This window comes from Mustelus asterias, chromosome 7, assembly GCF_964213995.1.
Source record: "Mustelus asterias chromosome 7, sMusAst1.hap1.1, whole genome shotgun sequence".
In the NCBI taxonomy this organism is placed as follows: Eukaryota; Metazoa; Chordata; class Chondrichthyes; order Carcharhiniformes; family Triakidae; genus Mustelus; species Mustelus asterias.
The window spans coordinates 35,506,053-35,531,978 of NC_135807.1; the positions used below are offsets into that span (position 1 = coordinate 35,506,053).

At 41.9% G+C, this 25,926-nt stretch overlaps 1 protein-coding gene across 1 annotated transcript in view; it reads left to right on the forward strand.

The window, feature by feature from the left end:
* The window catches only part of csrnp1b (cysteine-serine-rich nuclear protein 1b), a 29,106-nt gene extending 7,228 nt beyond the window's left edge, over positions 1-21,878 (forward strand). Inside the window, exons 2-5 of the mRNA XM_078215855.1 lie at positions 9,710-9,945; positions 12,454-12,713; positions 13,399-13,695; positions 16,499-21,878. Of these exons, the coding sequence (XP_078071981.1) occupies positions 9,735-9,945; positions 12,454-12,713; positions 13,399-13,695; positions 16,499-17,530 (1,800 nt within the window). The 5' untranslated portion in view covers positions 9,710-9,734 and the 3' untranslated portion in view covers positions 17,531-21,878. The remainder of the gene's footprint in view (positions 1-9,709; positions 9,946-12,453; positions 12,714-13,398; positions 13,696-16,498) is intronic.
* The last annotated feature ends 4,048 nt before the right edge of the window (positions 21,879-25,926 follow it).

The following is a 25,926-nucleotide window of genomic DNA, read 5'->3' on the forward strand; positions in this document are numbered from 1 at the left end:
ATACTATGATAATGAAAGGTGACTTTCTACTTTATGTTAATTTTAATAATCCTGTTAAAGACCCATTTTTTTCCCCTGGTGATGAGAGTGACAGCAGAGAACGATTCAAATCAGAGCTGTTACTAAATTGCTTTGACCACAGTGCTGCAAGGTTGATTGGATTTGTGTTTGGGAGGGTTCTCATTTTGCTCTTCTCCATACACAAGGCAAAGGGTTTCGAGAGTTGAGGCAGCCTCTTCACTCGATCATTTGTAATGCATTTGGTGTGTTGTCGGGTTCCACATGGTTTGGAATGTGTTCCAAGGCTGTAATGTATCTTTGAGTTCAGGTGACTGCAAGCATTGTATCAATGTCATCCAGAACCTGAGTGCATTACTGCACTGTAATGCACTGTTGAAGGCAGGAGGCTTTCCTTTATCTTCATTGGGTTGGGTGTCCTTTGTTCTTTTTTCTACCCTCAACCACTTTTTTTTCAGGTTACAGGAGTATGATCCGCGTGCATTCAGATGATATGTTGTGAGGCTGTTTGATATGTATGATTGGATAGTTTGGTCTTTGGGGGTACTTTTGATCCCTGATTCTTATGGAAGAATTATGATTCTTTTTGAGTTTCTTGCTGGGCCTTGTAGAGCCACAATATTGCATATTCTGGTGTGTTTTCCTGTAAAGATCATTGGAATGGGAGGGATCCTAAATTTTTATTTCTTTTTGAACTCTGTCACATCTCCCCCATCCCTCCTTCCCCAGGGTTGCTGAATTCAAGTCCCCCACTGCCAACTCTGCCTGAGAAAAACCAACTCTGCATACACCAGACACCATTGACTCTGTGGCTCAATTGTATGGTTCCTTTAACCACTAGAGGTGGTGAGATGAAAAGCCAATTTGACTTCCCTAACTAACAGTGGGCTCAGCATCTCCGTGCCAAGTTATGTATTGCCAATGCATGCTTCTCTCTGTCTAAATTAACTGACAATTTGGCTCAGTTGGTTGAAGCAGCCTTTTGGCTAAGATTAAGTCCAAGCTGGGGTATAATCATCTTGTCAGCTTGGGCCTTGTTTTATAGGGACCATGAATTGGGTTCAGTTGCAACTTAAATTTGGTTTTTGGAGTAAGCAAGGAATAGATTGGGGTTTGCCTGGTCCATTCTGAGCATTCGCTTTGTAACTTTAAGGATGGAGTTTAAAAAAAAATTTCCCCTCCAAGACTTGAGGCTTAATCTTAGGCTGCTGCTTCAGTGCAGTGCCAGGGGTGCGTTACATTAGCAGAGTCGTTTGGGTGGAACTTTAAACCGAAGCCGTGTCTGCCTGTTGCTGGTAAGGAGTTTTTCTGAATTCTCACCTTCACCACCACCCAGATTTGCAGGCTAATCATCGCATTTGCTGCTTGTGGGATCTTTTTATGCATGGTACAGTCACCTTGTTTGTTTACATAACAGTGGCTATGCTTCAGAAAGTTAATTGGCCATGGAGCACTGTGGGGATGTGATGCAGTTCTCCGTACTTTTCCCTTGTTAAAGTGAGCAAGGAAGTGATTGTAGCTGTGTATGCCCCTTTAAGCTGCACTCCCTTCCACTCTTCTTTCTCCCATGCCATGCTACTGCCCCCTTCATACAAAGGGAATATCAAACCCATCTGGGTGAAATACTTGTAACGCACTGTTCCAGGCTGAGAGGGAGTCATAGAGCCAGCAGAAAATTCCTGTGGCTTCTATCTGTTCCACTGTTTATTTTTACTAAAACAGACAGTTTAAATGGAATGAATGAGGGAGAGCTGGAGCCAAGGAACAGAATGTTCTTTGGCAGTAGAGGCAGGGTACAAAGCTTTTTTTTTCCTCCTCTGTGAATGTGAAAACTAGGTTGCAGATGTTGTTGTGCCACCAGAGGGCAGTGTCTATGGAACATTTTATTCTGCCCTTGTTACAACAACTCCTCAGAACTTGAGCTGATTGGGAACCCTACAATTTATTTTTTAAAAATCTCTAGTTTCTGTTTAATGGAACATTTCTGTACAGATCCGGCAGTAAATTGCCTATTTTCTCCAGTGAGCTACCTATTTTCCACAAGCCATAGGATGTGAACCAAGAGGCTCCATCTGTTTTGGATTAAAGCCAGGAAGGAAAGAACTGACTGCCAACATGACCAGAGGGAATTGCCCCCGTCCCAGTTGTCACTTAGTGTCGGATAAAACAGAAAATGTTAGCATTTCTTCTGGAAGGAAAAGTGATACTTTGGGAAGATTGGAAAGTTCACATTCTTTTTTTGAATACTGTCCTTCCTCTTGGCATGAGCTGTTTAGGGAATGAGAGAGATGGTTTGAGGTGCTTAATGGTAACGAGGATGTTCATCTGTAGCATGATGGCAGACATTGGAGATCTGTCAATACAACTGAAAAAGTGTGGAAAATCTAACCTGGCCAATTTCCCCCAGTGCTATCTTTCTCACAATCTTTAGCTTAGTAATGGAAAAAGTAGTAATGTCATCAAGCAACATCTAGCGGTAATACCACTAGGCCTTCGTCTCTCCATAAATATAGTATGATCAAATGCTCATAGGTGCAGGTGCAAGAGCATTCAAAACTGAACACTATAGATGTCAGAGCAGTCTGCAATATTGCTGCCTCATTATTGAATTCTACCCCCCACCATGAGCACTCTGACTGCAGTAGGTACATATTTGAGTCAACCTTGACTCTGGTGCCACTGCTGCTTCTGAATCAGAAGGCTCTAGGTTTAAGTCCCACTCCAGGGACTTGAGCACCCAAACTATACTGACGCTCTAGTGCAGTACAGAGGGAATGGCAGTGTTGGAGATGTGTATGAAGAGTTAAACAGAGGCTCAATCATCCATCTTGGATGGACATAAATGATTCCATGGGACATTTTAAAGAAGAAAAGAGGACTTTGACAGATCTGTCAGCAACATTGCCTTGGAGATTATCTGGTCATTACCTCATTGCATTTTGAATCTTCCTGATTTCAGATTGGCTGTTGCATTTCGTACATTGTAGTCAGGACTACACTTCAAAAAATATTTAATAGTTTATAAAGTAGGTTGGGACACCTGATTTCATGAAAGGTGCTATCTAAATGCAAACCATTTTTTCAGTATCACACCATATATGGTGCTCAGTGTAATATTTTCACTAAAGCAAATAAATATTAGCTTTATGTCAGCTCAACATTTCCCTGCCTATCACTACTTTACCCATTATAATATCAGTCCAGTTGATTCGAAGCAGTGTTGTTACTAACCACTGTAATCTTTGATGTGGTTCGATAACCTTTAACTCGCTCCAAATCCAATTGTCAGTTGTAAGAAATTAAAATGCTCTTGATAGCCAGTTAGTCCTGTAGAAGTGTCATTCTGAAATAATTGCAAAGAAAGATGTCTTTTCCATCTGGAAATATCCCTGTTAAAAGTATGGTTCTGCGCCATGTTCCTTGCATGTTGCATATATTCAAACCGCTTCAATCAAGACAGCATGAGACTGAATTAACACTGCAAGTAAACACAAGACAGGCAACAGTTTTAGTAGATGTTCACTGGTCAGCTTGAAAAGTTATTTTTCTCTCTCGTTTTCCTCGATCTTAAACTCTTACTGTATAGTCCAGTCACTGAGATTCAGTGAAACCTAATGTGTAAAACTTTTTAGTCTCCACTTGAACAGTAGCTGAAGCTGGCAGGAGAATCATTCTTTGCTAACTGAAGCTTGGCTTATATCTGTTGACTTGTGTTTATTTTGAGTACGAGAGTAAGTTGCATGTCACTTGTGGTGGCTGTTGAGAGAGTGATGTGAGAATATTCAAGAGCATCGCAAGAAACCAGTCCTGTCAGAGCTGTACTGTGGTCAATTTAGCACCCAACACTTGCACATTTCAGGGTATTGATATTGGCTTGCCTTCCTTTTGGATGGGGGGAGGGGGAGAGAGTGTGGTAAAACTGAAACGGTTGAAACTCTGGCCATGCCGACATATCTGGTTTGTAGCCATTGGATTCCGTGGGGGACGAGAGAATAAGATGTGCAGCAGGTTTTGAATTGCGAGAGGATGCTGATCTCTTGCGACAATGGTTTAAAAAAAAAATTAGTCAGCCCATCAGTTACAGAAGGATTTAATTCATTCATCTCCACCTTTGCTCTTTTAGATTGTGATGTGGCAATAGCACTGAGGTATTTACGGTGAGGGAGATCACACTGTTCAGTGTCGTCCTGGCTTTATGAGCCTGGAATCTGGCCAACTGTTTGAGTACAGTTAACTCCCAGATTCTATGGAAAAACACCGAAGCTGTCGTCCTGCTCAGCGAATGCTAACCGCACGCTCAGTGATGATGAATCACTGATAAAATGTTATATTTTCCCAGTTGTCCCAGCCCTTGTGTTGCCAGGCAATAGCAACGTCTGCTAGTAACTGCATCACAGCACTTACTGGAACTGTTTTGGATATTTGTCTAGGATTGATAAGCAGGACGTCTGATTTAGCCACTCAAACACTGACTTCAGATGTGTTTAACCATTCTCAACACCAAAGACAAATGAGTTACACCAGTGAAAAAAGATTAGCATTTATATAGTACCTTTCACAACCTCAGAAAATCGCCTAGTACTTTTGAGGTATAATCACTGTTGTTCTGTAGATCAATTTGTGCACATTGCAATTGTTTAGCAGTGTTGGCTGAGGAATATATTTTGCCTTGGACACTTGCTACTATTGGAATAATGCCCTGGTATCTTTTACATCGGACTGGGAAGATGGGGCCTCAGTTAATGTCTTATCCAAAAAACAGTGCAGCAGTCCTTCGATACTCTCCAGTGAAGTATTGCCCTAGATTATGTAGTCAAGTGTCTGGAGTGGGACTTGAACCCATAACCTTCTGACTTCAAGGAGAGAATGCTATCACTAAGCCGAGACCCAATCCTTCACTGTTGCAGTAAATGAATTAAAATTTATAAAACGTCTCATCCTGTCCAGTTGAACTGTACAAAATCCCTTCCCATCTTGGATTGTGAGTGAACTTTTGAACCATTGTCTGGAGTGTAATATCAATAATGTTGCTGATTGTAAGGATCCTAGGGTAATGAGTTAAGATTAAACACAAGTACAATAGGATAACATATTGGCTTTAGTGTAGTTTTTTTGCATTGGTATCAATACACTAAATATGCCATGGGACAATGCCAGTCTCAGAAGAGCAATTTACACCATCTTGAGTAGAACAACACAGGAGCCACAGCTGTGGAGGTGTTCCTGTCTGCCACTGTAGCTCTAGAGCTATATCCCGCAAGGATTTATGTTCCTCGATTTTACCCAGGATAATTCCAGGATGCTGAAGCCATTGTGGTTTAACACATCCCATGGTATCCTCTTAAGACTTGGAATTGCTGCCTGCTCTATAGAGGGGGGAAAATTCACTTGCCCAAGTCTCATCTGTACAAATACCTGTTTCATTACTCATTTGGTATAGATGACAAGCTTAGTATGCGCAGTGTATATGATACATCGGTGGATCATCATCTCTTGACATTCTCACTCAATGAGCCACTTTAAGTAGTTTATTGGAAAATCCAAGAATAACTTTCAAAGGACTATCCTATGTTTCAAGCTGAATGTCAACTTTTATCATATTCTCTCTGAACACTCCCACAACCCCCTCCTTGTTTTTTTTTGCTGTGTTATCACACAGTAGGCTTGTATTTAATTTTATTTCGGTAGAGGTTTATTCACATGCACATCGCATGAATCATTGTGAAATCTTGCAGGAATAGATCAGATGAGTCTTCCATAGAAAGTCACTTCCACCCATGTGCAGGCTGCAAAGGCTGCAGAATCATTCTTGTAAAGGGAGTGCAAGTCATCTGGTTACATTATTGAGCGTACTGTACTGAGTCATGTGTGGGAAGTTCTTGAGCCTGTACTGACACCAATGAGTAAGCTGTGTTTACGAGTATTTGTTGTGTTGTATCAAATTACTCGGTACATATCCAGCACCCTGCAAAGCCAGTCGTTTAGTTCAATGGCAAAACTCTAGTGCACTATTTAAACTTCACCGTTAAAGGGTCAAAGCCGTAACTCCCTACCTAAAAGTACTGCCAGTACCACTTTCACAGGGACTGCTGTTCGAGAAGACAGTTCACCATTATTTTACTGGGCAATTAGAGATGGATGATCAGTGCCATACCCCAAGAATGAAGTTTTAAAGTCATAATGCTATGAGGTGTCATATAATCTGTCTTGGGTGTTTACTGAGGGATAAATGTTTGTCACAATACTCATCTTTGATTAGAGCTTTAGGATTCTTACCTGATTGATGGCTCATCCAAAAAAATAATACATCCCCAACATTGTAGCATATTACTACACTGAAATGCCAACATGGGTTATGTGCGCAAGTTGAAGCATAACTTTTTGGTTCAAAAATACGCAATTGCATTTAACCCAGAAGAGTTTGAGTGTTACCAGCAATTACAGCTTTGTCATTGATCATTGCTGAATTCAACAGATCTGATCATTTGTAGGCTGGCATCAGGAAGAAAAGATGACCAAAACTGTGTTAACTAATTTTTTGGGGATGAGGAAAGCTATGCCCCTGAACAGTCTGGTTTACTTGTTGTACTAGTCCATGTTCCATGGTTAACTGTAAATCATTTACTTATAGGGAAATTAAGGAGGGAGATGAAATGCCCAATCATCTATATTTCCAGAACAAATAGATATTTTTAAAAATCACCTGCTTCAGGTTTGCTTTCCATCATTCTGAAACAGAGCAACAGAACCACCTAAGAGTAGCTGCCTTGTCTATACTCCACACAGATGTCAGTTGGCAACTCGAATGCAGTGACAGTTGGACTGATTTTTGCCAAGCACCCATAAACTGACTGGAGCAAGAACCTAAGCTGATTTTTCTCTTCACCCCAGCCAGGAAGGATGAGATCAATTGTTGCATGACCAAGTTGCTGCTGTCTTCCCTGCAATGTGATCAACTAGCTCAATACAGACCAGAATTTGACCCTCTAAGATTGTGATTAGTTTGATCTAGTCCAACGCTGGGTGATCTCCTTTCCTCACTAGGCAATTGGCAGGGACATCCAGATTGCAGTTCAGGCAGTAGTTTTGTTTCTATTCCCGAAAAGCAACCTCTTTTTAGAAATTCTTTTTATTAATTGGGGGTTTCAGGTGGACTGGGGGAACACTACCTGGGACTTTAGTTGGGGAAGGGGTGGGTGCGGCTGGCTGTTTTGTGTTCCGTGACCTCCTGCATGGCTACAATGTGTTGGCTGCAGCTTTGTGGTAGAATGCTCACCTCTGGTCAGTAAATCCTAATTTAGACGAACTATTCAATGCACTGCTATTGGCGTTCTACACCTCTAGATATGTGGTTAAACCATCTACACACTCAGGTAGACATAAATTATCCCAGTGCAGTACTCCATTGCCCTGGTCAATACTTATCCCTCAACCAGTATCACCAGTACAGATAATCACTTACCTCATTGCTCTTTGTTAGGCCTTGGATGTGCACAAATTGCTTGTCCCTTGTTTTATAAGAGTGACTGCACTTCAAAAGAAGTATTTTGACTCTAAAGCAATTTGAGATATCCTGGGGTTGTGAAAGGTGCTGCAAAAATGCAAGCTTCGTTGCTGCTTTGCCCATAAATGTGCTGCCTGATGGTGTAAATCACAGTTCTTATCCATTAGTTATCTCAGCCATGGTTCGATAACTTGAGTTGGGCTCAACATCTCTTAACTGGAGAAAACGTTTGAGCGAGCAGCCGATATATCCAATCCTCTCTCTAAACTAGAACCATGCACTATTTGTACTTCACTGCTGCACTGATCTGAGGTTTGCTATTCGACCATGAATTGAACCTGATGCCTTCTAGCATTGTTTGTGTGGTACCAATGTTTCTCCACCACCCCCCTAATCTGCTTTTGGGGCATTTACTTTGTTTCATGCAGGTGAATGCAAGTTCTTAGCCAGAAAAACTAGGCAGTGTTTAAAATAAAATCACCATGAACAATGTTACTGCTGGCTTTTGGGCCTTTGTTAATCTTCAAGATAAATCTGCAGGCTGTGAAACTTTTTCATTCCACATTCTATCCATCGTGGAATACCCCACCCACCACCTGGCTCTATTTGCCCTGTGTCCTTTGATCCCAAGATTGCTACTGGCAAATAAACTATTTATTGCCCTTGTTTCCCCCAGAGGCCTTCTTGCATAATAGTGATTTGATACAACTAGGTGCCTTATTAGGGTTGTTAAGAGTTGATGTGGTACCAGAATCGCATGTAGGCCAGCCATGTAAGCATAAGAACTAGACGCCGGAGTGGGCAATTAAGCCCCTTATGCCTGCTCCACCATTAAATACATTCATAGCAGATCTCATCTCGGCCTCATCCCCCACCTTCCTGGCAACTCCCCATAACCCTTTAATCCCTCTACTAATTATATATCTACCTATCTCCTCCAAATGTTCTGACATCCACTGCATTCTGGGGTAAAGAATTCCACAGATTTACGACTTTTGATTGAAGGAATTCCTCCTTATTTCTGCTTTAAATCTGTCACTCCTTAGCCCAAATCTATGGTCTCTCATTCTACAATGCCCACCAAGGGGAAACATCTGCTCTACATCTATCCTGTCAGTTTCCTTAGCATCTTCTATACCACAATTAGAGCTTCTCTCATTCTTCTAAACTGAGTATAAATTGCTCAACCTCTGTGCAGTACTCCAGATATAGTCTCACCAATGCCCTATATAATTGCAACAGCATCTCCCTACTTTTATACTCTCTTCCATTAGCAATTAATGCCAAAGTTCCATTTGCCTTCCTTATTACCTGCTGTACCTGCATACTAAATTCCTGCAACTTGTGCATGAGGACACCCAGATCCCTCTGCACTGAAGCATTTTGAAGTTTCTCTCCATTTTGATAATTTGCCTCTTTATTCCTCTGTCCAAAATGGATAATCTCTCACTTATCTATATTAAATTCCAAATGCTAAACTTTGGCCCACTTGCCCCATATCCATTTGTAAATTTCTTATGTCCTCTCTGAAACTTGCTTTCCCACCTATTTTAGTATCGTTTGACAAAGGAAGCATGTTTTCTTCTCAAAAGGACATTAGTGTACAATTTAACAGCTTTATAGTCACTTGTACCAGTGTCAGCATTATATAGCCAGGTATTTTATAGAATTGAAAGTCTCAAACTACTGTGGCGGAATTTGAACTGATGTTCTTTGGGTTAAGTCCAGACCTTTGAATACTAATCCAGTAAACTAACCATTATGCTACCATCCCCACTCTTGAATGGAGAAGCCCATGTAACAGTGAGAGAGGACACAATGAGAACTTGTCTCTACTTGTATTCATTCTGTCTCCCTCCCTTTTCTGTTTTTTTTAATGGTCTTTGGTATGCATCAATGTAATTTCATTTCCTGTGATTTAAAAAAAAAAATCTCAAATGTTAAAGGCATTCCTCAAAGATCTGGTTTGTCAAGTTGGAACTAAATATTTACTTCAGAACCTGAGGGCTGCAATTCTATTGAAATACTTCGTCATGCACTGGAGTACAAGATAACAGCTTGGCGAGCATCATCCTTAAACTTGAGCTCAAATCTTACAAACTTTCAAGAGTGTGGCTATATGGTGAATGGCATGAGGTAGACAAACTCTTCATTGTCTTTCTTTTCTCTGTGCTGATTTTTAAACAGAACTGTGACCAAACCACATTTTGCCATGAGTGGAGTTCTGAAACGAAAGTTTGAAGAAGTGGAAGATGATCCCTGTTACTCATCTTCTCCATCATCATCCTCTTCCTCCTCTTCATCGTCCTCCGCCGCTTCATCTTGCTCCTTGTCCTCCAGCTGGGACTCTGATGACGACAGCTCTTGTGCTGAAACATGGGCAGCCAGAAGTAATGCAGCTTTCCCTTCAACACCATTTACCCGTAAGTACTCAACGCAACACACGTCCAATTCACAGTTAAGGAGCTTAATTAACATTGCAAGGTGTTGGTGTCCTCAACATAAATACATCCTCTGCGTAACACATTTGGGGGGAATTTAAGCCCAGAACCCCAACAGCAGGCAAGGATTGGATTTGAATCGAGTTGAATTCCAAGAATGGCCACAGCAAGTTATTGGTGAATGGATTTGCTGCCACGCCTATTAAATCCAATTAAAAGTCTTCAACTTTTACCTAGTTCTTTCCCAGAACTTTAAAACGTCCAAAACTGTTACCCTTCCTAATTACTATCTTCCTCCTTAATTAAGCTTGGCAATTCACTACTTAACTTTGTTCAACTTTCCTCCTACCCTTATCAATATTGGTGATATGAGGCATCATAGATTAAAAATGGAAGTGTCAACTTCAATACATTAAATAGTATAATCAACTCCGAAACAGACCATTCAGCCCAGAAGGTTCATGCTAGTTTTTGTTTTCTTATGAATCTCTTCCCTGTCTTTCTTCATCTGACCCAATCAATATGTCCTCCTTTCCCTTACCATCTCATGTTTATCTAGCTTTCGTTTAACTTTTAAATGAGAGTTGCCCCAACCTTTCTTGTGGTAATGCATTCCACCTTCTAAGCATTCCCTGGGTAAAGAAGTTTACCTTAAATTCTGTATTGCATTTATTAGTGACTTACATTAATGGCCCTGAGTTTTGATCTTTCTATTTTGTGGCAACAATTTCTCATTGCCCAATGAGCCAACCGACCAAGATTTAATTATCTCAGTCAGACAATAATTGGAGGGGAAAGAACTCCATGTTTGATATGCGACACTGAAGCTTCAAACAGATGTTTTCAATGAAAACTAGAACTTTCTGTAATAGTTTGTACTGAAAAATGGAAATGTGCATATTTGCTCATGTCTATGGCTCGTTCTCATGCTCACTCACACACTGTCCACTCCTTTTTAAGGCCTTATTGAAAGCCATCTCTTTCATCAAGCCAAGATAATTACTTATGGTTCCGTGTCAACTTTTGCCTGATTATACTTCTAGGCGCTGCTTTTGGATGTTTCCCTTTGTTAAAGGTGCTGTAGAAATGAAGTGATTGGTGAATTCCAGCAACTACAATGCTATTGTCCTGCTTCCTGAAAGAGGGGTTTATGTTAAAGTTATAAGTAGAAACTTGCCTTAAAAACTTGGTTGAGAGAGAAGATAACTTTTTCCCACAATTGCTTTTTTTTTTCTCTCCTGCCCCATTACACGCTATATTGTTTTCCTGAGGGGAAAGCATAAATCACTCTCATCACAAACCAGTAGACACCAACTTGAGAGTTTGCCCGTGTAACCTGTTAAGTTAGTACCTGATCGGTCTAATTGGGGTGACATGAAGATGCTTGCCAGCCCAACTGAGGTCAGAAACTCTCATGTACTTGGATAGCATGGGCAAATTCAGTCCACAATGACCATGGGTCACAGGAAATTCTGTGCCTAGTTAGCCACGGTAGGTAGGGTAACAATGGTAGTGCTGAGCCTTATTGGATTGAGGGCAAGGCTGGTCTGTGGTACCTTAATGATTGAAGTGCTTAGATTTGCATGTGGAAATATAGCCTCTCGGATGAAGAGACAGCTATAGTAGGGTGTGGTACTCATAGAAGGGATGTCTACCTCTTCTAGTGCTGTACTCCAGTGAGAACTGGGTAGAAATGGAGGGATGGTTTATGTTGTGTTACTGCTATATTTAAAAGAAAAACTCCTGCTAAAAGCATTTGTAATAAGCCTTCATCCTAAAACTCTGCTTAAAATAGGACTGAAATTAGCTTTCAGTAGACAGCAGAGCATCTGAGTTCCTTGGAACTAAAACGGTCAGGAAATCTAATTACAGTTAGGCATTTTCTCGGTATTCAGTCATGTGCTGAGGCTCCCGGTGTCTAGAATAGCTGCTTCCTCTATTTGCTTGTTTTAATTTTATGAAGAAAATGTTCGGTCTTCTGTTGAAATTTTTGTACTTTTTTTTTCTTGCTGTTGGTTTAAATAAGCGTGCGCACACTCGTGCAAACCCTCATGGAGAAGATCACAATGAAGCATGTAGCATGAAGACACAACCACTGCCATAGCCCCTCTCTCTCCCAAATTGGCAAACTTTGTCCATTTGGGTTGACTTAAATGAACATTTGGCACAATTAATTTGGCACAATTCAAAGAAGAGCATTTCTGTCTAACAATCTTCAAAACAAGAAGCAAAACCAGATCTGATCACTTACTTTAACACAATTTACTGTGTACCGATTGACTGCTGCAAGTCCTTGTGTCGCACAGGTGACTGCATTTCAAAAGTGTTGCGAGATGCTCTGACGTTGCTAAAGCACTTTTTTAAGGTCTAGTTTTTTTTTTAAAAGGCACACACAAAGTAAACCTAATGAAAGCATCCCCTTTGTAACTAAATCCATTTGCAGCTAAATGCTTATTAATGTTATTTTCTCTTTCCTCCTTGATTTTGAAGCTGCACCCATCCTGAAGCGATCTAAACGCATGAGAAAGAACAACGTCCAGTTTGACCGTGTTGTCGTGTTCTATTTTGCACGGTGTCAGGGGTTCACTAGTGTTCCAAGCCAGGGCGGCTGCACCCTGGGGATGGCCAATAAGCACAGCTCGTGCCGGCAGTACACGCTTGCAGAGTTTGCCAAAGAGCAGGAGCTCGTTCGCTGGGAGAAAATCAAGGAGCTTTTGAAAGAACAGAAGCTGGATTCTTTAAGGCTGCAGGTATGATGCCTGGGGATGGTAGTCGAGTAGTTGTGTTGCTAGATTTGTAATCCAGGAGTTGATAATCATTCCTAGATGAGAGAGTTGTCCTGTGAAGAGAGAGATAGAGTAGAATGGGCCTGTAGTCTCCTGAGTTTAGAAGAATGAGAGGAGATCTCCTTAAGTCCATTAGAACGCTGTGCTTTGATACGGAGATGCTCTTTTCCTGGCTACAGAGTTTACAACTAGAGATCAGGATGAGTGGTTGGTGACTTAAGACTGAGAGATAGAGAAATTTCTTCCAAGTGCTGTAAATCTTTGTAATTCTCCACTGCATGGGGCTATGGACCTCCAGCTGAGACTTGATAGATATTTGGACTCTCTGGGAACTGAAGGATCGAGAGACTCGGCAGAAAGTGGAGTTGCAGCTGAAGATCAGCTATAATCTTCTTGAATGATGAAGTGGGCTCCTGGGGTCTGTCGGCCTACTCTATTTGTTATGTTACATTCTTACATTCAGTTTACCTCCACGATAATTGGATAGTTTGGTTGGGGGGGGGGGGGGGGGGGGGGGGGGGAATAATGCCTCCTTGTGCTGCAAACTTAAATACCTGGAGACATTTCAGTGCTGCTGAAGAAAATTGTTCATCACTGGGTTTAATTTGGGAGAGAGAAATAATGCCTCTTTTTCTCCACCTCAAAATAGTTGACGAAAAACGGTACTGCTGACTCTGAACAAGCTGACCGGCTCACTGTGGATGACATCTCCGATGACGACATTGATGTCGGGGAGGTGGAGCTCGATAGCAACTTCTTCCCCCAGCCGTACCCAGCTAAGAAACGGCACATTCTGCTGAAAGCAGCTGGGGTGAAGAAAATCGACAGAGAGGAAAAACGGGAGCTGAATGCTATCAGAGTGTCGCGCGAGGACTGTGGCTGTGACTGCAAGGGGTTCTGTGAACCAGAGACTTGCAGTTGTAATCTGGCTGGAATTAAATGCCAAGTAAGTGAGCAGCTGATTAAATGCTTAATTTTATACAGAGACATCTGTACACTTTCCAGTGTGGCAAGAGACATTTTGATTTCCTTCATTAGAGATTGAACAGTTTAGGCCTGTGCTCTCTGGAATTTAGAAGAATGAGGGGAGATCAAATTGAGGTATATAAGATTAGAAAAAGGTATGGATAAAGTAGATGTGGAGCAGGTGGCTTCCTCTTGTGGGGCCTTCTAGGACGAGAGGTCATAGTCTTAGGATAAGGGGTAACAAATTTAAAACAGAGTTGAGGAGAAACTACTTCTCCCAAAGGGTTGCGAATCTGTGGAATTTGCTACCCCCAAAGTGTGGTGGACGCTGGGACAGTGAGTAAATTTTAAGGGGGAGTGAGACAGGTTTTTAATGGGTTATGGGGAGAAAGGCAGGGGGATGAGGAGCATATCAGCCATGATCGAATGGCAGAGCAGACTCAATGGTCCAAATGGCCTAATTCTGCCTCTTATATGAACTAATGAACTTATTACAATTTGATTTTTAATTATGTTTTGAAGCTCCAACTATTTTAAAATAAGATCTGCAAACCATTGACTTTGCCTGTGTTGTTAATTCAGCCTCTCAGCCTGCCCTTCTGGTGTCCGTGTCTCCAAAAAGCAGCTCGAGTATGAACATCCCGTATTTAATGGGGGAGAAGAGAGAGAGCAGGGGAGCACACATCCTGCTGAGTAAATCCCATCAATATTTCACCTTCAAGAAACGCACCAGTATGGCTTTTCCCACCCCTGCTTGCCTCACCGCTCTTTCCCAGCAGGCAATCTGCTGACGCAGAATTCGTAGCGCACCCAAGACTTGTAGCCATGCAACAACCAGGCCTAAGTACACTTTGCTGCTACTGCTGCTATTTTAATCCTGTGGTAGTTACGAGGAATCATTGCTTGTAAAAACGAGCACTGGTTTCATAAGTAGTAATCGGAATTTATATTAAAAAGAGGAAAAACCTGTATGACAAGGTAAGAGAGCAGCTCTGCTTCCAACCATTAAAATGTAGGTTAAGTAATTGGGTAGCCTGAGGGGCGAAAGCTTACAATGCAGTTTCGTGATTCCAGATTTGTCTACGTACGTGGCCTGTCTTGTCAACAGCTAACATATTTTATTGAGCTGTACGTTAATCCCTGTGTGTTCCAAATGCAAAATGTGTAATTATATAGAGATGTAAATGTAGACGATCGATCAGCTCTGGTGTTTGAGCACTATGTGGCATTAAAATAGCTGTTCTTTATTTGAATAAATTAAAAATAAAGCTTTTCATTATTAATGGCTCCTACAGTATTTTGAAACCCCTTTGATTTTCATAGAATCCCTACAGTGCAGGAGGAGGCCATTCGGCCCATCAAGTCTGCACCGATCACAGTCCCACCCAGCCTCTATCCTCGTAACCCCACATATTTACCCTGCTAGTCCCCCTGACACTAAGTGGCAATTTAGTATGGCCAATCAACCTGACCCGCACATCTTTGGACTGTGGGAGGAAACCAGAGCCCTCGGGAAACCCATGCAGACATGGGGAGAATGTGCAAACTCCATACAGACAGTGATCCAAGCCGGGATTCAAACCCGGGTCCCTGGTGCTGTGAGCCAGTGCTAACCACTGTGGCACCGTGCTGCTGGGGTCTGTAGGCCGAATCCTGCCCCTATTTGTTATGTTATTATGATGCATCACTCAGGCCAGTGTAGGATGGTCCATTAGTTTGGACATCCGTAAGCTAACAATTGAAACCCTGTAAAAGACGTATCTCTATATAATGCCCCATCAGTGTTATCCAAACCTTTGCACAATGATTTGAATATGGACTGCTTATGTTACACTGAAAGATCCCACAAGCTGCAATGAGGTACAGAAGGAAATAAGATACATGGTCTAAGTGAATAGGTGAAGTTGCTTGAGGGCCTGAATACCCTGCTACTGTTCTGATGAGATGAATGCCATGTTAATCTTGCATTCTGTGAAGATTAATCTCCAATGAACAGAGTTTCCTACTTGTTGTCAAGTTGTACTATGGGCTCTTTTAGTGGCTGCCAGTGGGTCAATTGAGGCCTTTAAGAAAGCAATTATTTCCCACTAAAGGTCTCATCGCAGTAGATTTCCCTGTGCAGATAGTCATGTGTGGGGTGGGGTCCCCCTGTGTCCTCTGCACCCATTTAGAGACCCCCATAACTCCCAGGTTACCCTTTCCCCCATGACCTTTAAAACCTCACCTCCCTTTTCTGTGGTCTGCAGCTAGTCACCTGGCTAAACCCCAATGCAATTATCCTAATCCAACACTGCTTTGAGCCGGGACTTCCTATACATAAGAGGCAAAAAGTCTTCTCTCTAGCCTATTAAAGTGGCTGCTGGGTGGTTTGGTGTTCCCTCTAAGTGAATTCCCCCCAACTCCCCACCCCTAACATTTGAGGAGGACAGGGATTACGTTCTTATGGAATTCAGCTCACTGTTTGGGAGAGGTGGGGTGGAATGGCAACACAGAAATCTATTTCAGCAGAGCATCCATAAAAACTAATTCAGCATCTTCACTGAAGACATGGGAAAATGAGGAACAAAGTCTACTTTTATATAATTAGATTACTATAGTGATAGTTGGTGGTTTAGGCTAAACAAGAGTATAAAGGGATATAAAGTCAAGGGGCATGGATGGTTAGATATAAACTGTAATTTTATTGATTTGCCGAACAAGCTTGGAGATTGAATGGCCTGCTCCTGTTCCTGTGCTAACGGATGTTCCTAAATGCTTACCTTGTGCATTTTTGTATTGTACAGATGGATCGCATGTCTTTTCCCTGTGGTTGTACAAAGGACGGTTGCGGCAACACAAAGGGGAGGATAGAGTTCAACTCTGCCCGAGTACAGACACACTTCATCCACACCATCATGAAGTTGGACTTGGAGAAAAGACAATCAAATGGTGAAAATAAGAATGGAGAGTCAGACGTGCCACGCTTGGAAAATTCCCAGCACTATGGCTACACAGCAGACAAGGCTGCATTCCAAGACAGAAGTGCCTCCTTAACACCAGCCTTTCACTTCAGCGAGGAGTCCGATGACAGCGAGGATAACAGCTGCAGCAGTGACATGACTGACTCCAGTTCATCAAATTACAGTGAGGAGGTAGATGAGGTAAGCAATGACCGTTTCCTAGATAATGCACCACAGTCTCGCCAAACAGCAGACATTGATGATGATGGACTGGCCCGAATACTCCATTTTAACGATTCTGATAACGAGTGTGGCAATGATACCGAGAACCAGGATGGCTTTCCTTACTTTAACCCCTCTGACTTTTTCTGTGAGACTGGTGACCAGCACTGTGGCATGGAAAGCTTCAAGTTCAACACTGAATACTACACTAATCACTTGCCCAGCTTGGATGAGAATGCCAATCAGGAAGGCAGCTTTCCCCTGGGTGACATAGCTCCAACCCAGGGCAGTAGCCACATTTACCCCACAGTTCATTGCCCGGAGCAGGCCACGAAAAGCTACACTGACCTCAGCCTGTCGACGGACTCCTTCGAGTTTTTCCAGTCATTCTCGGAGTTCAACTACGGATCGTTTCACAACTCACAGAAGGACTACGAGAACATGGACAATTGTCCGACGCTGCAGTTTCAGTTCCCTGGTTTTCCCAGTTTCTCCCAGGCTGCCGACCCAGGCAGCTGCTTCTTGGAGTCTCTGATTGGTTTGGCTGAGCCAATCACAGCAGATTCATTCCCAGAGCCCCCGACACCTTTCCCAGACAGTCAGCATCTTGAGGAAGCCATCAAAACATCCATAATGGAAACTGTGAAGGTTTGACACTCGATTATTGAAGTGACTGGTTCCAAATATCTTTTCAAAGATAATTGATATATATCTTTTATGAAATGACTGATGTATTGGGAGAAGTGATTGCAGAATTAATCGAAATTCCAAGTCAAGGAATCATTCTGTATTAGCCGTGGATCTAGTGAGGCTACAGATGGCAAAATGATTCTTCAACTTGGAGAAGTGGGAGCGATAGCTCCTGATCATCAAATGGTAATGATTTGTAAGAGAGAGCTATATATTGTTTAAAGCAGAAAGATAATGGATTGAGTGTATTGTAATAGTGACTCATCCGTGCTGAATATCAGTAGTACTTTAGTGATGAGCGAGACAGAAATGATAACTTACTGATGACACTTAAAGTGGAAATGGAAGAAGTCTTGACATGTTTGGCTTCTTATCAGTGGACATCTGGCAGCTAAAATTATTTGGAAAATAACTTGACGTCTTTGTGACCAATCCTATTCAAAGAATAATCTTTTTGTTTTCTTCAGCCCCGATCACCTATTTTTTTTGTACTACGCGCTGTACTTTGCTTTTGTTTCTCCTCCGCCCCAGTCTGAAACCTGAAAGCAACAACCCACTCAAGGCTACAATTACATGTTGCTGCTGGACCTTTATAACCTCATTCCAATGCCTGCACCACATGAACCTACATAGTGAGCTGTTTAAGCAGCCAGGTCTACCACCATGCTCTTGCGCCACTGTGTCCACGTGCCCTTACTGAGGGTGTCAAGATCTGTCAGAATGGGTACCCTGACCTACGTAGATTACAGCCACACAGATTGAAGCCCACAGGAGCGTCCCAGTTTTCACCCTCAGTCTGGCTGAGATCAACTAACTCGACCCTAATCAGCCATTGAACCTGGAATGCTCCTGGCATTTATGCTGTACATTGTGCACTAAGCCATTTTGGTAGCCCCTATAATACATTATTTCAAGTTTAAAAATTAGCCTTGTTCACACACCTGCATTGATTCACGTCTGCATTAAATCCAGTAATCATTGATAATTGGGTGAGAATTATTTTTAAGCTGTGAAACTTGTCGCTTCTTCTCTCTGTGAGAGTGGTGATTGAAATTGTCCAAGTGTGCTTGAGGTTGTCTCGACATAACTTGATTTTACATTGCACCTTTAATGAAGTAAAAGGTCCCAAAATAGAGCTTCAAAATAGAGTTATCAGACAAAATTTGACAGCCAATTAAGGACACGTACAACAGGTAATCTATAGCTTGGTGAAAGAAGTAAATTTTGAAGATCATGAGAGAGTGGTGTGGAGGTTTAAGGAGAAAATTCTGGAGTTTGGGGCTTAGATGGCTGACATTGGTAAAGTGAAGGAAATCCTCTTGCCATGAAAGACCAGAACTGGAGGAGTGCAGAGATCTCAAAGAAGATTGTAGTCTAGAGGAGCTAACACAGATAGGGAAAGATGAGGCAAATAGGACCAACAGGGTGAGAATTTTATCAGTCCATGTTTTGAACTGCCTCTGATGCTAAGATTCCAACTTGTGCGGCAGCGCAGTTGGCTGCCATAACTTGGTCTGGATTCTGATTGTTATTTGATTCCAAGCTTTATTTTTGGGTCATCTACCAAAAGTAGACGTGGCAGCATCTAAGGCAGTGGTATATATCCACTTGTGCTAATGGCAAGTGCATTGATGCTGTGTTAACCTTTTAGATCTATTGTATTAGTTGATTTCCCCAATAGGAACATCTTTGACCTCTTCTCCTGATCGTTGTCTGATGACTAGAACCTGGATATGTAGGAAATGTGCACATCTCTGGTATAAAGAAAACTCAGTAAGAAGTCTCACAACACCAGGTTAAAGTCCAACAGGTTTATTTGGTAGCAAGTACCATAAGCTTTCGGAGCACATCTGACGAAGGAGCAGCGCTCCGAAAGCTTATGGTATTTGCTACCAAATAAACCTGTTGGACTTTAACCTGGTGTTGTGAGACTTCTTACTGTGTTTACCCCAGTCCAACGCCGGCATCTTCACATCATAAAGAAAACTTGCAGGTTTCTATTCACATTTCTATATGATTAAGTGAGATTGAATCTCTGCATTCTTTGACAGGAAGGGGTTGCAGTCCAATTAATATTTATTTACTGAAGGCAGATTGCACAATTGGAATTAAAAAAACACACTGCTGGAAATGTACAAACAGATCTATCGGTATAGAAGTTTTAATGGTAACCAATACTGCGTTCCAGTGAAGCTTCTTCACTTGTAACATTAGCCTGACTTGCACTGATTGACCTGCTTTGCATTTCCAGCACTTTTTTTCCCCTAGATTTAACATTTGCAGTTTTTATATATATATATGTTCTATATATCCCTACAAGATAAAGATTCTTTGAATGGCAAATGGCTAATGCACAATTGACTGACTTACTATGCAAAGTCTTAACTACGGCCGAGCCTAGCAAATTTTAATTTGTTGGTGCAAAGTACATTGATAAAGCCAACTTGAGACAAGGTCTTAAATAACAGGAAGTTAATAAGTAACTTTTTGTAATACTGTACCTTAAGTATTACATGTGCAGTTTTTATTTATTTTGTACTGTATTTATTTATTTTTGTACATGCAGTACTGCAAGAAGCACTGTGGTTTAATAATGAAACAATGGAAGTGCAATACAGCCTTTTGGTAGCACTGGTCTTTCTGATCATTACACTGTTATGATAACTGTGTTTGCTTGAGCAGTATTGTCACTAGTCATCTTGGTACCAATATGCTACAGAAAATCAATATTGCAAAAAAAAACCAGCTGCATACTGCAGTTTTGGCCATGCACTTTTTAATCCCACACCTTTTTAATTTGTTACCTTAAAGATGCTCCTATGTTTACCCAGCACGAGACCTATGATCATCTGTACTTTATCCTCGTGTGTTTTCCACAGCCTAAAAATGCAATTCCCACGCACGAGCCAAGTTCGGAGGGATGACAGCTCTGGCTGTGTTGCCTGGGTGTTTTTCAACGCAAACTTTGCCCATCAAATGATCGCTTAAAAATCCTAGTGACAGCACTGCTTCAGTAAGGTGAAACACTTTATCGTGGATTCTTGGCTTTTCTCCAAGAACTCTGCAAAATATTTTAAGATTTGAAAAGTACCTTTTGGTAAGAAACCAGTTTTTTTAAAACAAAAATGAAATGCGTGAATTACATTCAGACTTTGTGTTTTAGGCTGTATTTTTGGCATGAAGGTTGTAGCTCTGTAAAGGTGGCTAGGGATTTGAAACCTTTAATTATTTAAAATTCCACAAAGCTAATTTTTTTTTAAGCTTTACCGTTTATAATTTATTGCAATTCTGTGAGGAAGTAGCATGCATGGTTCAGTACAGTGTCTAATATGCAGAGGAACTATAAACATTTGTGTAGCAAAAGGGACACTAGAATAATAGCAGTAAGATCTGAAAGATGGAGAACCTAAATTGGAAAGGAATCATAAAATTTAAACTAAAATATATCAATCTATTTTCCAAAGAGCCCTCGGTGCTTTTGTAAGCATTTATTGATCCACCTTTTCCTAATGTATAACCTTTTTTAGTCTGTCAAACTTTAGAAGTCTAGTCAATTTGAAAAATGACTGCTATTGTCTATGGTCTCTCTTCCCCCTTTCCCCCTTCCCTCACGTTTTTGATGGTGTAAAGAACTTTTCACTGTCATGTAGAAATTGTAATTAGTTCAATCCCAGTTTTTTGAGAATTTATGCAAAGTTCCCCTATATTTAAAGTGGGGTAGCACATGTTAAAATGGCAGTGAGGAGCCCTGTATGATTGTTTGTACTTGGCATTTCAGTTCAGTTGGAGGAGAGGTTTTTATGCAGGAGTCTGTCAATTTAATATATTTTCTTTTTAACCCCCTGAAGTTTCTCTGCATAAAACAATCTGAACCAAGTGATATGCAGCTGTACTGCCTTTAAAAAAAAAAATCATTAATTTATTTTTTGTTCCCTTTTCAGTTGTTTGTGGCAAAAATTGAATTCTGTTCCTTCTCAAAGGCACTAGAAATCTGTAAATAAGTTAAATCTCACTCCATTGTATGATTCATTTTTTTGCCTGTTTGTACATAAAAAATGAAAATTGGTATTTATTGCAAAACTGTTAAGATAATGTTATGTATTGAATTGATTTGTCTGTACATCTCCCATTTGCCTTCAATATGTAAATAATATATATTAGACTTCGATAATTTTGCAGAATGGTACTATGATTTTTTTAAAAACACATTTAGCTTAATCTGTAAAATATGTCAGTGGATTACATGCTATTCATTTCATTCAAGCCGTCTGAAACCATTTTCATCATACTTTTAAATAATAAAATTATATATGCAAGAAATCTAAGTGTGTGTTTCTTCCTTTACTTTTCCTCTCATCTGTTCCCAAAATACTGTTGAATGCCCAGGGTACATTCCCATGCTTGCCAGCCACGCCCCATACCTCACCCAAGTGGTTGATTCGTAACAATATTGGCCTTTTGACTGCTTGGGGAATTTCATGGCCCACCAGACTGAGGGAAGAGGGAGCGAGGGACGTTGTATCCTAATCCCATTGTATGGGACAAACCACCCTACTGACTGGTATAAGGATGATTACAGCCATTGTAGGAGGGTTCACATTGCAGACTGTTAATCCTCCAATGCAATGTGTGTGGTGTGTGTGGGTACCAGTGACAGAGACGGGGACCTGGGTTCGATTCCCAGCTTGTGTCACTGAGGAATCTGCACATTCTCCTTGTGTCTGTGTGTGTTTCTTCCGGGTGCTCCAGTTTCCTCCTACTGTCTGAAAGACATGCTGGTTATGTGCATTGGCCATGCTAAATTCTCCTGCCGTGTACCCGAATGTGTGGCGACTAGGGGATTTTCACAAAAAAAGGGGGTGGCACAAAGGTTAGCACTGCTGCCTCATAACGCCAGGGACCCGGCTTGGGTGACGGTCTGTGTGGAGTCTGCACGTTCCCCCCCCATGTCTGCATGGGTTTCCTCCGGGTGCTCTGGTTGATTGGCCATGCTAAATTGCCTCTGTCAGGGGATTAGGAGGATAAATATATGGTGTTGTGGGAATAGGACCTGGGTGGGATTGTTGGTGCGGGGTTGATGGGCCAAATGGCTGCCACTTGCACTGTAGATTCTATGATTCTATATCTTGAAGGAGCTGTATGAGCTGACATCCATTAAATTTCCACACACCAGTGATTAGGAAATTGATTTAATACATGTGCATGTTTATTGGAAAAAAGTACATATTTTCAAGAAGTGTTAAAACCCTGATAGCTACAAGAATATTGGTCTTAACTGGTAAGTTATAGAATTGATTCATCAGAAGCAACATGAATAAAAAGAGCAAGGAGCAGCAACAATCACAGCATGTGGCATTTTTCAATTCTCCACCGACTTTATTATGACCTGCAAATTCCTCGCCAACAGAACCACCACAAACCTAGCTGTGAAACCTGGGCTCAAACAACTGCTGTTGCACCAATTTGCCTCCATTTTCCTCATCTCAGTACTGAACCTCACCTCCCAACAAAATTACCCAGTTGTTGAGAGATCACCTACAGAACAGATGGGAAACTGTTTCACCTACACCACCCTCAATGTAAAACCTCTCTAATCTCTGTCATGGAGCTTCAGTGTGTAAATGACGTTGTGTGCACTCACTCAAACTGAGCTCTGGGTCATTGTCGACTCTGAAGCATACGAGGAAACGGGCCTTTCAATAAACATCCAAAAAAAACTGGTCTTAAAACCAGCTTCCCACAGCAATCCACCTTCATCAAATAAAATCCATAGCAGATTCTGGAACACGTGGGCCATTTCCTTTATATCTTGGGAGCCTCTTCTCAATGAACAGGAACACAAACATAGACAATGTAATTCTTCTTCACCTCTGCCTTCAGCCAACAGAAGGAAATAATATCTTGAATATCAGGATTTCAAACCCAAGGCGTTCGAATCATAGAATCCCTACAGTGCAGAAGGAGGCCCATTGAGTCGGCACTGTTTCTCTAACAGAACATCTTACCCAGGCCTGGCCTCCCCTCCCCCACACACCGGTCCTCCTCAATATTAAGGTCATGCAATTATGATCTCAGTGCTCCTATATGCTTTGGAATCTTAGAGCAGGCACCTCCAAAGCAGAAGTACCACCAGTTATGCCCTTGCAAGATCCTCCAATTCCAGTGGCAAGGAAGGCATTTCAGCAGCAGTATCCTCTCTCCCAAGCCAACTTGTCCAGCACTGAGACGCTAATCACTCTAATACAGCTCCATTGGAAAAGGCAAGTTGTCCGTATGCTAGACCCAGACTCCCAAAGCAACTGCTTTAATCAGCTGACGAAGGGTCATCCAGATTGAAACTCCGGTTTTCTCTCCACAGATGCTGTCAGAGCTACTGAGATTTTCCAGCATTTTCTGTTTTTGTTTCAGATTCCAGGTAGCTTGCTTTTTGCTTTAATCATCACTCAGTTGTGACAGGAGACTCCCAGGAGGACAGTGGAAACCCTTTAGGGATGTCCTCAATGCCTCCCTGAAGCAATCAAACATCCCCGTCGACTCAAGGGAGTCCCTGGCTTGTGACCAACCAAATTGGGGAAGGCTCATTGGGGAAGGCACTGAACAGACCGAGCGATGTTGGGAACAATCCGAGGCAAAGGTGTCAGAGGGAGGTGCACGAACCTCCAAATAATCAACCACCCACCCTTCAAGCATCATGGGGCAGAGTCTGCAGGTCGCCCACTGGACCTATCAGCCACCACTGAACCCATTGAATCGGAATGGAAACAAGTCATCCTCAATCCCAAGGGACTGCCCAAGAGAAAAAGAGATAAACTATAACAAAATTTGAGGTTCTGGATTTGATATGACTAACTGTGAATGTGGGCAAATGGTTTAGGGACTAGATAACTCACCTGGTTGAGTGGAGTTCTTCTGGAAGAGAGCCTATCACTACTTACTGCCCTGGTCTACAGGTAATTCCAATCCTACAATATATCGCTGTTCCTCAATGGCCTCTGGAATCGTGTGGAGATGCTGGGTGTTGGACTGGGGTGGACAAGATGAGAGGTCACACAACACCAGGTTATAGGCCCACAGTGTCTGTCCTCATCCTTTGACACTCTTGTTTACCTGCTAGTGTCGGGCTATTGTCACTCCACCTATATATTCTGTGCCTGCGCACCTCGCTCCACTTCACCTGACGAAGCAGCAGCGCTCCGAAAGCTTCTGATTTCAAATAAACCTGTTGGATGATAAGCTGGGGTCATGTGACCTCTGAATCCAATCAGTTGTTAATTCGAAGAGAAGCATTGATGTATTGGATCAAAGCAAGATTTGAGTAATCGAAACATCAACTCTGCAAAGTCATCCTCGCCACCTGGAGACTGGTGCCCATGATGGAGGTTCATATTTGGATTCTGTGAATCTCCTCTGATTTCTGTTGTTAAATCCATTTTTCTAACCCAGCAATAGACTCTTTGGCCGGGATTTTACGACTTCGCTCGGGTGAGGCTCTTAAAATCCTGCCCATGTCCAACAGAGAATCCTGTTCTGCGAGCCTCACCCGCCCCGGCCTTTGACTCTAACTTTGATAGCCTTTGAAAAAGGATTTAACAGGAACATGAGCATTTAACAGAGTAAGTGGCGGCAGCTTTGAATCCAACTATGTGTATATGACTCCAATCTCACATCAAAATGCTTTATTCCTTACTTGTTGGAGTATCCCAGTACTTGATTGTAACAAACCATTTGGGATCCATTTCTTAGACTGCTATCACCTGGTTAATTTCTTATCTATCTCACTATAGCCAGAGAATCACTTGCAAATGGCTTTGCTATCAGCTCCCACAACTTTACCTCAGTGTCCCCAAGGATCAATCCTTGGAGCCCTCCCATTTTTCATCCACACACTACCCTTGATGACATCAGCTGAAGGCATGGCGTTAGTTTTCACATGTAAGTTGACGACACCCAAGTCTACCTCACCATCACCTCTCTCAACCCCTCCACTGTTGCTAAACTATCAGACTGCTTATCCAACATCCAGTCCTGGATGAACAGAAATTCTCTCCAATTAAATATTGGGAAGGTTGAAGGCATTGTTTTGGCACCCGTTCCAATCTCTGTTCCCTAACTATATGACTTCATCCCTTTCCCTGGCAACAGTCTGAGATCCAGTCAATCTGTTCACAACTTTGATCACAATTAATCCCAAGATAAGCTTCCAAACTCATATTTGTGTCATCTCTGTTTCCACCTCCATAACATCACTTGACTTCACCCCTGTTTCAGCACATTTGCTGTTTATACCTGTTGTTCCCTTGTTACCTCTAGACTCGATGATCCCAACACATTCCTGGCTGATTTCCTACCTTTTACTCTCT